At 40.5% G+C, this 17,080-nt stretch overlaps 1 protein-coding gene across 1 annotated transcript in view; it reads left to right on the top strand.

Moving 5' to 3' along the window:
- The window catches only part of LOC129044937 (insulin receptor-like), a 292,218-nt gene that overhangs the window by 160,560 nt on the left and 114,578 nt on the right, over window positions 1–17,080 (top strand). Inside the window, 2 exon segments of the mRNA XM_063669850.1 lie at window positions 14,978–15,071; window positions 15,897–15,969. Coding sequence (XP_063525920.1) covers window positions 14,978–15,071; window positions 15,897–15,969 — 167 coding nt within the window.

Genomic DNA, 17,080 nt, shown 5'->3' with positions numbered 1-17,080 from the left:
TAATGACCCTGCCCAGGCAGAGACATTCCCATCTCCATATATTTTGGAGAAGTGTGGAGAAGTGTAGAGACTAGACCTGCTTAACCTGAGAGATCAAATGCCCACTCAGCCTAAAGCTCGCCACAGGCCTCCACCTGAGTGGGAGGCAATCATCAGTCATGTATTTCCAAGGAGCACAGCCTCTGGTCCTGCCTGTCCCAAGCAGTGACTGACTAACCTCAGAGCACAGCCGGTAGCCCTGCTCAACTGTGGATCCCATACAGTAGAATTTCCTGGCCAGGAAATACATCGGCTTCCTAGCCTGAATAGAGGGGAAAGTAGTACCCAGCCAGCAGCTCTTCCTGATGGCAGAATTCTACCAGTGATTCTGCTGGATGGCAGAACTCAGCCAGCGGCCCCACCTGACATCAGAGCAAAGTCAGTGACCCCATGAATTAGAGAACACATAACAAGATCTGCCTGCCTGGGATTGTCACCAACTAGCCATTCCAGAGTCACGGGCTAGTCTAAATAGTGAAGGTCTGTTCCTGCCAAATAACACTTAAAAAGGCCAGAAGAGGAGGCTGTCTCCTCAGACGCACAGATAACAATGCAAGCACACAAGGATTATGAAGAATTAGGGAATCATTACACTCCAAAGGAAACTAATAAAGCTCCAATAATGGGCCCTAAAGAAATGGAGATCTCTGTAATGACTGGCAATTCCAAATATTCATCCTAAAAAAGTTCAGTAAACTGTAAGAATATATGGATAAAAAAATCAAGTAAAATTTGGAAAACATCTCACAAAGTGAGTTTTACAACAAAATAGAAACAATTTTAAAAAACAGAAATCCTAGAGATGAATAATACAATGATTGAACTGAAAAATTAAATAGAAAGGTTCAACAGAAGATGTGATTAAGCAGCAGAAAAAAAAGCAGTGATTTGGAAAACAAAATTTACAGTTATCCAAAAGGAGCTAAAAAACAAAATAATGTAAAAATATAATGAAATCATACAGGAATTATGGGACCCTGTGAAGAAACCAAACTTACACAACAGAAGTTGTAGAAGATGAAGAAAGAGAACAAGGGCCGTGGAGCATATTTAAAGAAATAAGAGCTAAAAAAAACTTCCATATTCTGTGAATAGACATCCAGGTGTAGGAAGCACAGAAGTCTCCACTCAAATACAACTGAAAGAGGAGTTCATCAAGACACATAATAAACTACCAAAAATCAAAGACCAAAAATTCTGGAGCAGCAAGAGATAAGAAACCCATCACATACAAAGAAGTGTCACTATCAGCAGATTTCTCAGGAGAAACACTACAGGCCAGGAAAGAGTGGGATGACATATTCAAAGTGCTAAAGAAACACAAGCTTCTAACCAAAAATACTTTAATCAGAAAACTGGTCTTTGAGGAATGAAGAAGAAATATAAACGTTCCCAGACAAATGAAAGCAAAGGGATGTCATAATCATTACACCAGTCTTGTAAGAATTGCTAAAAGGACTTCTTTAAGCTGAAACAAAAAGCCACAAATTAATCATGATACATATGAAAGTACAAAGCTCAGTGGTCTAAGTAAAGCAGAGTCATATACGGAATACTCGAGTACTGTAATGCTCACATGTAATTTCATCCCTGGTACAAGAATTAAAAGACAAAACTATTAAAAATATGGCTGAAATAAATTGTCAAGGAACACACACTACAAAATGATGTAAATTCTGACCTCAATAACATAAAATGTGTGTGGGAGGAGCAAAAATGTGGAGTTGTATGCAAGTTAAGTTGTTATCTGCTTGAAATAGGCTGTTATTAATATATGTATATGTTATATATAAACCTTATGAGAAACACAAAGCAAAAATTATTGGACAAAAAAAATGGAAAGGTCAAAGCATACCACTTCTTAAAAAAAAATCAATATATAATGGAAGACAGCATAAGAGGCAGAAAGAAACAAAGTATCTACAAACAACCAGAAAACAATTAACAAAATGGTAGTAGTAAGCCCTTGCCTATCAATAATTACCTTGAATATAAATGCATTAAATCCTACAAAAAAGAGAGTAACTGAAAGGATAAAGAAACAAGCCCCAACTATTTGCTGCCCATAGGAGCCTCACCTTGTATTTTAGGACACACACAGACTGAAAATGAAGGGATGGAAACAGATATTCCATGCAAATGAAAACAAAGAGAAAAGCTCAAAAACTGAAATAGGAGACACATAAGAACATTATATGATGATAAAAGAGTCAATTTATGAGGAGCATATAACAATAGCAATTACACATATACTCAACGTTGGAGCACTTAAAATATAAAACAAACATGAAATGCTCTTGAAAGAGAGAGACATTACCATACAGTAATAGTAAGGGACTTGAATATATCACTTTCAACAATGGACTGATAATTCAGACAGAAAACTAATAAGAAAACATGAGACTTGAACAACGCATTAGATCAAATGGACCTAACACACATATACAGAACATTCCATCCAATAGCAACAGCATACACAATCTTCTCAAGCTCACAGAGAACATTCTCCAGGATAGATCACCTGCCCAGCCCAATTTACTAATCAGAAAGGAATAGATCGGCCTGGCGTGGTGGCTCACGTTTGTGATCCCAGGACTTCCGACGGCCGAGCGCGGGGCCTAGGAGTTCCAGACGGGCCTGGGCAACATAGTGAAACCAGGTCTCTTTTTATTTTTTTTCAGGAGGAGTTTCGCTGTTGTTGCCCTGCTGGAGTGCAATGGCGCGGTCTCGGCTCTCCACGGCCTCCGCCTCCAGGTTTGGGTGGTTTTCCTGCCTCAGCCTCCTGAGTGGGTGGGATTGCCGGCGGGAGCAACCATGCCCGGCTCATTTTGTATTATTATTATTATTATTTAGTAGTAGTAGTAGCAGCAGCAGCAGCAGCAGCAGCAGCAGCAGTAGTAGTAGTACAGACGAGTTTTCTCCGTGTTGGTTAGGCTGGTCCCAAACTCCCGACCTCAGGTTATCTGCCCTGCTCGGCCTCCTGTGGTGCTGGGGTTGCAGGCGTGAGCCACCGCCCTGACCCAATTTATTAATCAGAAAGGAATACATCGGCCTGGCGTGGTGGCACACGCTTGTGATCCCAGGACTTTGGACGGCTGAGAGCGGTGGATGGCTTGCGCCTAGGAGTTCCAGACCAGCTGGGCAACATGGTGGAACACGGTCACTTTTTTTTTTTTTTTTTTTTTTTTTTTTAGAGGCGGAGATTCGCTCTTGTTGCCGGGCAGGAGTGCAGTGGCGCGGTCTCGGATCCCCGCGGCCTCCGCCTCTGGATTTGGGTGATTCTCCTGCCTCAGCCTCCCGAGTAGCTGGGATTGCAGGCGTGAGCCACCATGCACGGCTCATTTTGTAATTTTTTTTTTTTTTTTTTTGGTACAGAGCGGGTTTTTCCCCATGTTGGTCAGGCTGGTCTCAAATTCCGGATCTCAGGTTATCCCCGGCCTCGCCTGTCAAAGTGCTGGGATTACAGGCGTGATCGACCTGGCGAGGTGGTTCATGCTGTTAATCACAGGATTTGGGACAGCAGAGCGCCGCATATCGCTCGAGCCTGGAAGTTTCAGACCCGCCCGGGCAACATGGTGAAACCCGGTCCCTTGTTTTCTTTTTTTTTCTTGAGGAGGAGTTTCACTCTTGTTGCCCAGGCTGGAGTGCAGTGGCGAGGTCTCGGCTCCCCGCGGCCTCCGCGTCCGGGTTTGGGTTGTTCTCCTGCCTCAATCTCCCGAGGGGCTGGGATTGCAGACGTGAACCACCATACCACCATATCCGGCTAATTTTTGTATTTTTGTATTTTTTTTTTTTTTTTTGGTACAGACGAGGTTTCTTTTTGTCAGGCTGGTCTCAAACTCCCGACCTCAGTTTATCTGCCCGCCTGGGCCTCCCAGGGTGCTGGGATTGCAGGAGTGAGCCACAGGGTGCTGGGATTGCAGGCGTGAGTGACCGCGCCAGGCCCAATTTATTAATCAGAAAGGAATAGATCGGCCTGGCGTGGCGGCTCACGATTGTGATCTCAGGACTTTGGACGGCCGAGCGTGGCTGATCGCTTGAGCCTAGGAGTTCCAGGCCGGCCTGGGCAACATGGTGAAACCAGGTCTTTTTTTTTTCTTTTTATTTTGAGAGGGAGTTTCGCTCTTGTTTCCCAGACTGGAATGCAGTGGCGAGGTCTCTGCTCCCCGCAGCCTCCGCCTCCCGGGTTTGGGTGATTCTCCTGCCTCAGCCTCCCGAGTGGCTGGGATGGCGGGCGTGAGCCACCATGCCCGGTTAGTTTATTTATTTTTTATTTTTTTGGTAGAGAGGAGGTTTCTCCATGTTGGTGAGGCTGGTCTCCAGCTCCTCACCTCGGGTGATCTGCCGGCCTCAGCCTCCCGGGTGCTGGGATTGCAGGCGTTTGAGTCAGTGCGCCTGGCCCGATACCCGGTCTCTTAACGTCAAAAGAAAACAAAAACCACAAAGATTAGCTGGGCCTGGTGGGCCCCGCGGGTAGTCCCAGCTACTCCGAAGGCTGATGTAGGACGATTGCTTGAGCCCGGGGTGGAGGTGGCAGTGAGCCATGATGGCGCTGCTGCAGTCCGGACTTGGTGACAGAGCGGGACTGTGTCTCAGGAAAAGGGAAAAGAAAAAAAAAATAAAGAAAAAGCATATAAAATTGCTAAATCAAGGAACAGCTTGACGGTATATTATTGAGAGAAATAGAGGCAAAGGTTAGCAGACACCAATGTTCACTAAGTGGAACTGCAGATGTCTCCAGGCAAGAAGCTGCTTCTTTTCCAAAAGAAATCTATTATTGACAAAAAAAAAAAAAAAAAGTTGCAGGTTTGTAGGTTAAAATACACAAATATCTATACTTTATATAGCCACGACCCTCTTGTAGCACTGCTCTAAGTCTTTTCCTGCTCTGAAATGGTTACTATTGTTACCTCCATTGTAGAGAAAACAGATGCTAGAAGTTGTTGTGGAAGGACCAGGGAAACTGACTATGAAATTGACTTGTTGTAAGTTTCGGACTTAAAGGTTCTTCCTGCTCTGCTCCCTACATTGCCACATTTTAGTTAACCTATCTCTTAAAATACTGGTACTTTCTATGTTTGGAGGGACTCTTCCTGCAGTTTGAAGTTTTTTCTTGCACTAAGCATTTGGTCATAAGATCATCAGCGTTTTATGTCAATTTAAGTTTAGACATTGTTCAGTTAGGAATGTAAATATGAGCAAACGTATCTGATTGAAATAGATAACCTAGAAAAAATCACTTATGAGAAAGTCAAGAAAATGTGAACTCTGGATTTGTGGCTATTTTCAGAATGTATTAATTTTTTGGTATTTAATGGCATTGTGAATATACTTATTTTTAAAAATGCCTTGTCTTCTACAGATATATATATGGTAATTAAAAAATGATATGATGTATATGTTTTATTTCAAAATAATTCAGAGGGAGAAGGAATGTAAATATGAGCAAACAGGTATCTGATTGAAGTAGATAAACTAGAAAAATCACTTATGAGAAAGTCAAGAAAATGTGAACTCTGGATTTGCATGGATTTGCAGCTATTTTCAGAATGTATTAATTTTTTGGTATTTAATGGCATTGTGATTATGTTTATTTTAAAAAATTATTTGTCTTCTATGGATACATATAAAGTAATTAAAAATGATATGATGTATAGGTTTTACTTCAAAATAATTCAGAGGAAGAAGGAATGTATACATATGAAGTGGGAATATAAATGAAACAAAACTGGCTGTGGCCAGGTGTGGTGGCTCACACCTGTAATCACTAGCTTGCACTAGGATAATCAGACAGGGACCTGTTCATTTATTTGAGGGGACCCCCAAACTTAGTATTTATAGTTTTTATTCTCTTGGCTTTGTGTTTCCCAGGAGAAAAGTCCTCTAGTCTGTTACTTTGCAGGTAAAAAGCTACTTTCCACCATTTGGGAGCTGAGTTGAAGGCAAGAGGCCCAGGGTCTTACCATTCATTATGTAACTCACACTTAATTTTTGTCTTCGGAATGGCACCCCTGCCTTCATTCGTTCTTAGGACTTCCAGTTTATACACAGCCTCTCCAGAGAGCACTTCTTCAGGGTGGAGGAGGGGAGTGACTGCCTGTTGTCTAGGCACCCAGCAAGTCCTCCTGTTGTCAGCCTTTCCCATTTTCCAGTGTTTAATGGAAGCTGGTGCCCCAGTTTGGGAGCATGTTTCAGGCGTTGCTGCTTGGCTTTTCACAGCTGGCCTAGGCTTGCCTTTCTCTTTGATCTCTTTGACTTACCAAATACAACTTGTCCATTTGCTTTCCAGTTTCCAACATTTTGTCACCTTTCTCCTTGTTCTGGTCTGGGTAGGTTTAGACCTTTAAGCTTTGTAGGCATTTTGCATTTGCTTTCTGAGTGTGCTTTCAGAAGAGATCAAGGGTTGAGGTGTTTTTTAATGTCAGCTGATGTTAAGTGGTAGGAAGAAATATCAAAGCAGGGTCAGTAAAGACGGGTAGAGTTGCTGCATGTATTTCTTGTTCATTTCTTTTGACTGCTACATATTCTTGTTATATACAGCCACCAAATTTTACTTCTCCATTTTCCTCATGATAGACACCTAAACCGCCCCCATTTCCCACTGCTGCAAAGAATGCTCTGATTAATAGTCCCTCATGAACCTAATATTCCCTTGAATTTCTCTGGGGGTATAGAACCAGGAATAGGATACTGATAAATGCCTGCCTAATTTTCCTGTAGGACTTTTCTGTGTCATGTATGGTCCCCTAAGATAGTATATAGGAATTCAAGTTTTCCCTACATTTCTGTTTAGCAATACTGTTTGCTTTGGATTTCTCTTACTGTTTGAGCCTTTGAGCATCACTTCATCTACTTTTTAGCTACTGGAGTTTTCTGCTTCTTTGAATGCCTCTTCATATCTTTTACCTGTTTTTTTACTGGCTTCCCAGTGTTTTGATTAGCAAAGGTTCTGTATACCTTGTAGATTTTACTCCTTAGTCAATTTTTGAGTTAGTACTCTGTTACATTGATTCTAAGACACATACTGTTTTTCCCTAGTTTAAAATCTCTGAAGTGGGGATGAATCTTAAAGCTGCTGAGAGTCGCTGATGAGTCATTGTCAGCCAGGAAGGTAGTTTGTGACATGGTTGTCATTGCTCATGTACCAGTGAACTTGATGGTGGCGAGCTTACTGTCAGCACTCCAGTTGAAGTGTATGCCCTGCTAGTCAATGAGGCAACTGATGGCCAGAGAAATGGCCAGACCTGCAGAGCAGAGGCAGAGGATGGATGACAAAAGCCTTTGAAGATCTCTTTGTCAGACTTCCTGTTGCCTTTGGGTAGTATCAGCTTACTTTCTAGAAACATGTGATTTAATTGGAAGGACGATAAAACTATGAGGTTGGTTCAATAGGAAAGTTGCAGCATCAGAACTTGAGAATGGGTGACAGTTAACATGTCAGATAATCTCAGAAATGATAGTGGAGCATGCTGGTAAGAAATGCCAAGATACTGCCAAGAGCAAGGAGAACATGGTATGAAAACTTGTGGTATCAGTGACTTAGAAGAGAGGGACAGAACTCAAAGAGGTTTTAGGAATGTCTTGACTTATAGTTTCCTTTTCATAAGTACAAACATAGTGTAACAAAAATCTGGGTCTAAGAATGTATAATAGACCTTTTCATTAAGCATTAACTGACACTGTTTCTCTTCCTTAGTGATGGATAAAATACAATTGATGACATCTTAGATTCAGTGAAATACAATAAACCTCTTGTCTATCACCCATCTGTTAACTTTATCTTTGGTATCTTTCGTTGAACCAAATTTCTTAATTTTGACTTGATCAGTTGCATCCATCTTGGCCTATGGTTTGTATTCTTGGAGACTTGGTTAAGAAATCATTTCCTACCCTGAGGTCCCAAAGACATTCTTCCACATTTTGTTATCTTTTCTAAAATACCTTTTAGATTTTTAATATGTCTGGAATTCACTTTATACCTGGCTGTTCAACATTATCCATAGAGAAAAATTTGTGTGAAACCTAGTGGTTTGTGGCGTAACTGCTGTCATTTTCCAGGTATTCGTATGTACACAGTTCTCATGAATTCTAGATTCTTTCATTGGTCTCTGCCTACCTGCTCCAGTACCAAACCTGTTGTTAACAGGGGTCTGTAATATTTGCTTTCTTCTGGTAAAGCACCTCCCTGTTTCTAAATTCAGTTAGCCATTCCTGAACTTGTATCCTTCTGTATAATTATTGAGGTTTATAGAGCTCCATTAGAAATCCTGGTGGAATTTTATTTGTGATTGCATTGAGTTTGTAGTTTATTTTGGCAAAATGTAGTATCTTTAAAATGTTGAGCCATCCCTTCAGCTGACCATCATATATCTTATCATTTATTACTATCTTTATATTTTTCTTGATACTGTAAATACTTTGTATTTTGTTACCTTTATTTACTACTAATTCCAGTGGTTTGTTGATTTCGTTGAGTTTTTTATGTAAGGTGATCATATCACCTGCCGATAACAGTGTGACTCTTCTCAGACGTGTGTATGTGTGTGCACACTTGTTTATTCACATTTTTGGACTTACAGTTTTACTGGTATGGCCTTTAGTAATATGCTGAATAGTAAAAAGGTACCAAGCATCCTTGTTTTGTTCATATTCATAAAAGTAATGGCTCTCTTGTTTCCCAGTTAATATCTGTAGGTTTTAGGTATTATAGTCTTATCAATTTGAGACCATTTCCCCCGATCTAGGTTTCTAAGAGTTTTATAAATAGATGTTGAACTTCATCAAATGTCATTTCTGCATCTAAGATCATTGCATGACTTTTCTTTATTATGTTGTATTTTCTGAAATTCTTACTTGTTATTTAACTTCTATTAATATATCTCTTAGGTGTACTCTGTTCTTTTTCTAACTTAGTTGAACACTTAATTTACATTTCTAATCTTTTCTAGTATTGATTGACATTCTCTTTACAAAACACCCTGAGTGTAATTCAGGATTCAGGCTTACAAAAAGGTTTTGAAAGATAATAAAGTACGTATTCCTTATTACAGAACCACTCTCATGCAGTCTAGGGCAGCATCCCCAGAATAGTTTCATTCCATTGAATAAATAAAAGCATTAAAGAGTTTCGTATATGTTTAGGACAGGTTTTGCTACTGAATGAACTTGCTGCAAACTTTCAAAATTGAGTATGAGGGACAATGAACTTTTCTGTGTTTAAGCCTATAAATTCCCTTCTGAGTACTATTCCAGCTGTAGGCTATACTTTTTTGTGGGGGGAGGCAGGATGGAGTCTTGCCCTGTTGTCAGGCTAGAGTGCAGTGGCGCAATCTCGGCTCACTGCAACCTTTGCCTCCCGGGTTCAAGCCATTCTCCTGCCTCAGCCTCCCCAGTAGCTGGAGCTACAGGTGTGTGCCACCACACCTAGCTAATTTATTATTATTATTTTTTAATAGAGACAGGGTTTCACCGTGTTGGCCAGGATGGTCTCAATCTCTTGACCTCGGGTGATCCACCCGCCTTAGCCTCCCAAAGTGCTGGTATTACAGGCATGAGTCACTGCACCCGGCCTGTAGGCTATACTTCTAATGTGTGTTATTCAGACCTAAATATTTTTTAATTTTCTTTTTTTTTTCTTTGACTAAAGCATAATGTTTTCCTTGAGTTTTTGTCTTCTCAGTAATTTATAATTTATTGCTATGTGATTAAAAAACATGTTCTGGATGACAGCTTTTCAGAATGATTCTGCTGCTCTTGTTGAGACTTGCTTTATGTCTTACTTTATTGTAAATTTTGCAAATGTTCCACGGCTTTATCACAAAAATTTATATTATATATTCCTTTTATTCAAAGTGTCTTATGTCCATTACATCAAACACTTTAATTATTATTCAAATAGTTGACAGTCTTAGCCGTTTTCTGTCTGGTCTGTAAATGAATGAGAAAGAAAGAAACAGTATTACCCACCATATGGATTCATTGTCTGTCTCTGTTTTGTTTTTAAATTGTTTAGTTTGAAGGTATGAAATGTATGTGGGCTCAGCATTTTTACATTTTTTTGAATGTCCCTTATCTCTAACAAAAATTATGTTTTACCTTAAAGTCCATTTATCTGATAGCAGTGTAGTTACACCAGCTATCATTTAGTTATTCTGTGATTAATAGGACTGTTTTCAGTTTTACTGTGTCATTGTGTGTAGTTCTTTTGTACATAATTGGATTTTAATCCTAGTATCATTTTTTAACTGAGGAGTTTAATCTGTTTACATTTATTTTGATTACTAACTTACTTGTATAGTAAACACTAATATCTGCTGAAATATGAGGTGATTCACAATTTTCCCAATAACATTTAAAACAGTTTCTTGGCCAATTTGATATGTAAACTTAAAGGGATGTATAAGAAATGGCCAAAAATAATGTTATTTGATTTATTAACTTAATTGCACATATATATTTAAAATGTCATTGTGCAAATAATATATTCAAAAATACTGCTCTTTCCTTTACCCCATGCAGCAGTTTTATTCTAATTCTTCCTAGGCATCTTGGATACCATATTCATCATTAGAAGCATTGAAAAATTTATGTTTAAAGTCTGTCATTTTCACTTCTGTCTGAATACTTGGATGCATAACTTTTTGAATCTGTGTATATTGCTATCCCTCAAAATTTTACCCAAGTCTCATTCAGTATTTGTGGTTCTACACTTGACCCCGTACAGGGCTGCTTTTTGTTGTGGTCTTTAAAAGGTTTGCTTACTTGGTTGTATACTGTTTCATTGTGAAGTCCCGCTCCCAGGAATATATATTACGTGTGGGAAATAAGTACCATATCAGTGTCAAATTATTTTACCTCTCTTTATAAAAAACAAACTGATTTCTTCAAAACACCTAAAGGTAGCATTGTTAGAGATCATTCTGGTTGAAGTTGTAACTAATTAGTAGTGGGTACAGCTGCATATAATAGGAAACCCAAACTTAGATGGCTTAGGCAAAGTAGAAGTGTATTTGCCCTCACAAGTGTGGAGCAAGGTAGCTAGCGCCACAGATGATCAGGGACCCAGGTTACCATCCTGGTGTTCTGCCCTTGAGGTGTGTGACTTCCATTCATAAGTCACCTTAAGGGAAGATGTCAGGCAGATGGGCAGAAAAGAGGCTCCTTCTAGGCCTGTCAGCTTGGTTACGGCAACACTGGCCACACCTAGTTGCAGGAGCAGCTGACAGATGTGGTCTTTTGTTCCAGGGCAGTGGCCTTAATTTGTTCATTTCTTTTTTTTTCCCTTGCCTTTAGTCTGCTTGATCAGGTTTTCTTGATTAGACTTCCCTGATTCTTTTCTTCTCCTCATGCTTAACATAAGTAATTCCTGTCCAATTTTTTTTTGTTTGTTTGTTTTTTGAGACAGGGTCTCACTCTGTTGCCCAGGCTGGAATGCAGTGGTCCCATCTCGGCTCACTGCAGCATCTCTCTCCTGGGTGCAAGGGATTCACCTGCCTCTGCCTCTGGAGTAGCTGGGATTACAGGCATGCACCACCACGCCCGGCTAATATTTTTTGTATTTTTAGTAGAGACAGGGTTTCACCATGTTGGCCAGGCTGGTCTCAGACTCCTGACCTCAAATAATCCCCCCACTTTGGCGTCCCAAAATGCTGGGATTGCAGGCATGAGCCACCTTGCCCCAAATGTTAATTAATCTTCCTCTCTTCCTTACTGAGCAGTACAAGGACTTACTAGACTCCTACCTCAGTTATTCCCCAATCCCCACTCCCCCTTTCTTGATGTCCTGGTCTGATATTTGACCTCCACTTATTTTGTATCCTCCAGGATTATTATATTGAGAATCGCCTTCTTTACCTGTTTACCTGTTTCTTATTGCCAATCTTTAGGTATTTCTTTCTTTATCCGTGCAGCTTCTTTGGGCTTAAAATTCCTTTTTCTAAAATATATTATCTATTAGATTGTTATGTGGAGATTCAGAGAAGGTAGTCTGTATCTCTTAATGAGAAATGTTTTTATTTTACCTCCTTGGATGACAGTTAGTGGGTAACAAGTTCTAAGTGGATCATTATTTGCCCTGCAGCTCTTGGAGAATTTCTTCATCATGGCCTGGGCTGTGTTATGGGGAGACTATGTCAGTCTAATTATTGTTCATCTTCTGTTTTTTCTAGTGGCTTTCACGATTCTTTTTCTCTTTACAATTCTACAGTTTCACTGTCATGTGTCTTCTTGTAATTTATTCATATTTATCCTACTTGGGATTCATTTTTCTACTTCAGTCTGGATTTCTGTCTCTCATGAATTCTGGGAATTTTTTAGCTGTTACCTGTTCAAACATTGTCTCTCACTTTTTTCCTCCAGTTTTTTCCTGTAGAGCTAATGTTCAGTGTAATTTTAACCTTCATATCCTCCATGTTCAGTATGTACTCTTTCATATTTTTGCATCTCTTGGTAATCTCAGCTCTGTCTTTCATTTTTCTGCTGTGTCTGATGGGGTATTTAATCTATCTTTTGGATTTCTCATTTTATTGGCTCTTAGATTTTATTTCTGGAAGTTACATTTGACTATTTAGCAAGTTAGCCTCTCCTTTTTTGTTTTTGTTTTTGAGATGGAATTTCGTTCTTCTTGAGCAGGCTGGAGTACAGTGGCACAATCTCGACTCACTGCAACCTCTGCTTCCTGGGTTCAAGCGATTCTCCTGCTTTAGCCTCCCGAGTAGCTGGTATTATAGGCATGTGCCACCATGCCCAGCTAATTTTTTTGTATTATTACTAGAGATGGGGTTTCACCATGTTGGTCAAGCTGGTCTTGAACTCCTGACCTCAGGTAATCTGCTCGCCTCAGCCTCCCAAAGTGCTGGCATTACAGGTGTGAGCCACCATGCCCAGCCCAGCCTGTCCTTTTCTCAGTAACTTTTTAACCTTTCCTTATGTTTATGCTCTTGGTCCTCAGCACTTTCTAGTGTCCAGCATCTCGCGTTCTTGGGCGGCGGCCCTTCTGCATGTCTTGTATGCTGACTCTCACTCATGGTGGGGTTGTGGTTTTTGATTGGGAAAGCTGTTTTCTCTCTTTTGAGTCCTCTCAGGTCTCGATTGTAGAGATGTCTTTCTGGTTGGTTTTACTTGCTTCTGCAGCATACCCTATAAGATTTTAGGTTCCAGGATTCCTGTATCAAGCTCCCGTTATGACCTATTCCTGCTAGCATGCATGACCTATTCCTGCTAGCCTGCTATTCCTGCTAGCCTGCTAGCCTGCAGCCTGCTAGCCTGCATGGGGCACAGATCTGAGACTTCCATTTCTCATGGGAAACTTTGTTCCTTCGCTACTCCAAGTGCTGGACAGAAATCGTATCCCTACATCACATCATGCTGCCTTCTGATAGCTTTTGAGCCGTGGTTAAGGGTTTTGCATATACTTGTTCTTAATCATTTGTTTTCTGTGTATTACAGTTTTTATAGAATGGTCTCAATGTTTACGGCACCTTTGGTACACGGGTGGTCTATCTAGGTATTTATTTGTTTGTTTGTTTTAATCTTTTTGTGACAGCCAATACCTGACTACGAAATCAGGGAGGACTTAGGAAACTTAAGGAAACCCTGAGAAGGAGGAACCTAAATAACATGATAAAATCAGAATCACAGTTGAGGAGGGGAGTGGCACTGGATTTGAAAGAGAAACCCTTGAAGCCTTAGGGAAGAAGAAAGAAAATATTCGGAGAGCACCTTTTATGAGCCAGTCACTTTCATAATAGCAATTTCCCTGAGAGGTAGACTCTCCCCCTACTTTAATGATGAAGAAACTGAGAATCACAGAGGTCAGTGATGTCCCTAAGCTTCTGAAGTCGTCAATAGCCATAATACAGAGGGGGTCTGTCTGACAGACTCTACAACCCATGGTTTTTTCACTGAGTCTTCTTGCCTTTTTTATAAGTTAGTTCACTTTAATGAATTTACTTCAAGTTGTCGTTCTTTTCTTTTCCTGGTTTCCCAGCATCTGTGTTTTCTCAAGGATGACCAATGCTGTTAAAAGGTATTGATGAGAATAGTGTTTCTCCATCTTTTCTGGCTACAGTGCATTTTATAGAGCAACCCAGTATATGGACCAGTACAGATACATAGTCCCATCACTCACCCTGTGCCATGGTTCTGATAGTTTCTCTTCCATTCTGTTTTGTTTTACTGTTTCCTCTGGTTAAAATAGGCTGATTGTGACCAACTAACTTGTTCTCACAGCCCTTTAACAGTTTGCAACCCATAATTTGAGCCCATGATTTTGAAGCATGGCTCATGGCTCCAATATAGATCAGCAGAGGGCTTAACAGAAGTATCCTCAGGAGCCCATTCTCCTGTCCCAGCCGGGCTCATATTCGGCTCCAGTGTAGCTGCCACCCACATTCTCCTTGCTCCCCAGGAGTGTGAGGATTCCTCTTCAACAGCATTCCAGTGTTAACTTTAGACATTGGGAACATATCCCACTTACTCTTTAGTGGCTTCCTATACATGACATTTCTTTTTAAGCCATTTAACTATGCAAGATCATAACTCACTCTGCCTATTCTTGCCTTTGATCTTATTTTATATTTTCTTCCTGTTTGGCTTATTCCAGATTTTTCTGAGATACTTTATTTAGCAGCTTCATTCTTAAGCGAGTTTTAAAACAAAAGCACTTAAGATTTGCCATTCATTCATCTTGGAATTCTAGCTTATTTTTCTTTTTTATTTTAGTAGTACAGGTAGTTTATTAAAAATAAAATTAATGGAAAAATATCTTATTTTTAATGTACCATGCTCTAATATTACTTCTTAAAAACAAGAAATCAAAGACCAGTATGCAAATAGGGTAGGATGACAACACTATGTGTTGTGCCTACAACCAAGCTACTATGATAGCATGGAACATGAGTGTGTAATTGACGTGGACCACTCTTTATCTCTTCCCCAGCCCTCCAAGCCACAAAACTGTGGTGAATGGAAAAGAATGTATAAACTTCGCCTCATTTAATTTTCTTGGATTGTTGGATAACCCTAGGGTTAAGGTGAGTAGCACATATTGCTGAAGTGGACAGATAACATTACTGATTTAAGAAACTGGACATAAAAGACAAATGCAGGCTGGGCATGGTGGATCACTTGAGGTCAGGAGTTTAAGACCAGCCTGGCCAATATGGTGAAACCCCATCTCTACCAAAAAATACAAAAATTAGCAGGGCATGGTGGCACATGCCTGTAGTCCCAGCTACTTGGGAGGCTGAGGTGGAAGAATTTCTTGAACCCGGGAGGTGGAGGTTGCAGTGAGCCAAGATGGTGCCACTGCACTCCAGCCTGGGCAACAGAACGAGACTCTATCTCCAAAAAAAAAAAAAAAAAAAATCAGAGTATTGGAAAGTGCTATGCAAGTTTTTCCCATTACTTTTTGTCTGATAGAGTTGTGAGCTGGACCTAGACAGAGAGAGGCCAGAGTCTCTTATGTGGCTCAGTGTTAGGCAACAACCACAGAACTGAACAGGCCAGACCTAGAGAATAGTTGGAGAAGGGTCTAGGAGAAGGGTCTAGGAAACTGCTCTCTCTCCTATTGGGATTGTGGGCTGACAGGCATTTTCCAGGAAAGACTTGGCCCACAAATGCAAAAAAGTTAACCAGGTTTTGAGAATCAGGCTAGTATAACTTTTCCATATTTTAAGTCATATACTCAGTCTTTACACCTGTCTCTTCTTTATATTCTGTTAGAGTTGTCATAGTTCCAAGAAAGGAAGAAAAGTGGAGGAGGGAGGTAGGAGCTCTGTGGGTTAAAGAATAGGAAATGTTCGTTTTGAACTCTTAAAGATAAATTGTTAAAGTATAATTCTTTTACTTCAATAAAGGCAGCAGCTTTAGCATCTCTAAAGAAGTATGGCGTGGGGACTTGTGGACCCAGAGGATTTTATGGCACATTTGGTAAGTTTTTGTTTTGTTCTCTTTGTGACTACTGCTTTCAATAGTTAAGATTCAATTTTAGGCCGGGCATGGTGGCTCACACCTGTACTCCCAGCACTGTGGGGAGGCTGAGGTGGGAGGATTGCTTGAGCCCAGGAATTTGAGACCAGCATGGGCAGTAGAGGGAGACCCTGTCTCTACAAAAAATAATAAAATTAGCCGGGCATGGTGGGCTCATCCTCGTGTGCATGTGTGGGGATTGCAGTGTGAGGAATGAGTGCAGAGCAGCAGTACTCTTTATGCAGGGGAGATGGCCTCATACTTCTGCCCACAGTCCATTGATGAGAGCGGAACCCCTACTATGACTAGCCATGCAGGGGGCCGAGAAACAGCTCTAGGAAGAAAGTGGAGAGCAGATTGCCTGGGGTGGAGGGAGGGGGGATAAACAGTGTAGTTTTTTTTCTTTCTAGAACGAAGATGAAGGATCATTGATTTCCTTGTGTATGTATAATCCGGGAATAGGCCAACTAAATATTCGATGAGTTTATGATTTCAAATACAGTGAATTCCCTGGGAGTTATCAAAGAAGACTGGCATTTTATGGTTGTTTTTATTAAGTGTATATTCTTTGCTCCTGAAAATGTTATTAAATAATTGTTCAGGCCGGGCATGGTGGCTCATGCCTGTAATCCCAGCACTTTCAAAGGCTGAGGCGGGCAGATCACCTGAGGTCAGGAGTTCAAAACCAGCCTGGCCAACATGCTGAAACCTCGTCTCTACTAAAAATACAAAAATTAGCTGAGCGTGGTGGTGGGTACCTGTAATCCCAGCTACGTGGGAGGCTGAGGTGGGAGAATTGCTTCAACCTGGGAGGCAGAGGTTGCAGTGAGCCGAGATCATGCCACTGCACTCCAGCCTGGGCAACAGAGCAAGACTCTGTCTCAAAAATAAATAAATAAATAAAATTGTTCAAATGAATTTGTTGCTGGAAATAGCATTTTGGCTTATAAAATGACACAGTGTGGGGAAAGCAGAGCAAGGGAAATATCTTCCATCTTCCATCCTTGTTTCCATTTCTGAATCTTTTTATGTTTTTTTACTTTAACAGTTAAGTTTTTTACTTTTGTGATTT

Source organism: Pongo pygmaeus, chromosome 8, assembly GCF_028885625.2.
Source record: "Pongo pygmaeus isolate AG05252 chromosome 8, NHGRI_mPonPyg2-v2.0_pri, whole genome shotgun sequence".
NCBI classification, from domain to species: Eukaryota; Metazoa; Chordata; class Mammalia; order Primates; family Hominidae; genus Pongo; species Pongo pygmaeus.
The sequence above is the reverse complement of the archived record's forward strand: the minus strand, read 5'-3'. Positions and strand labels throughout refer to the sequence as shown.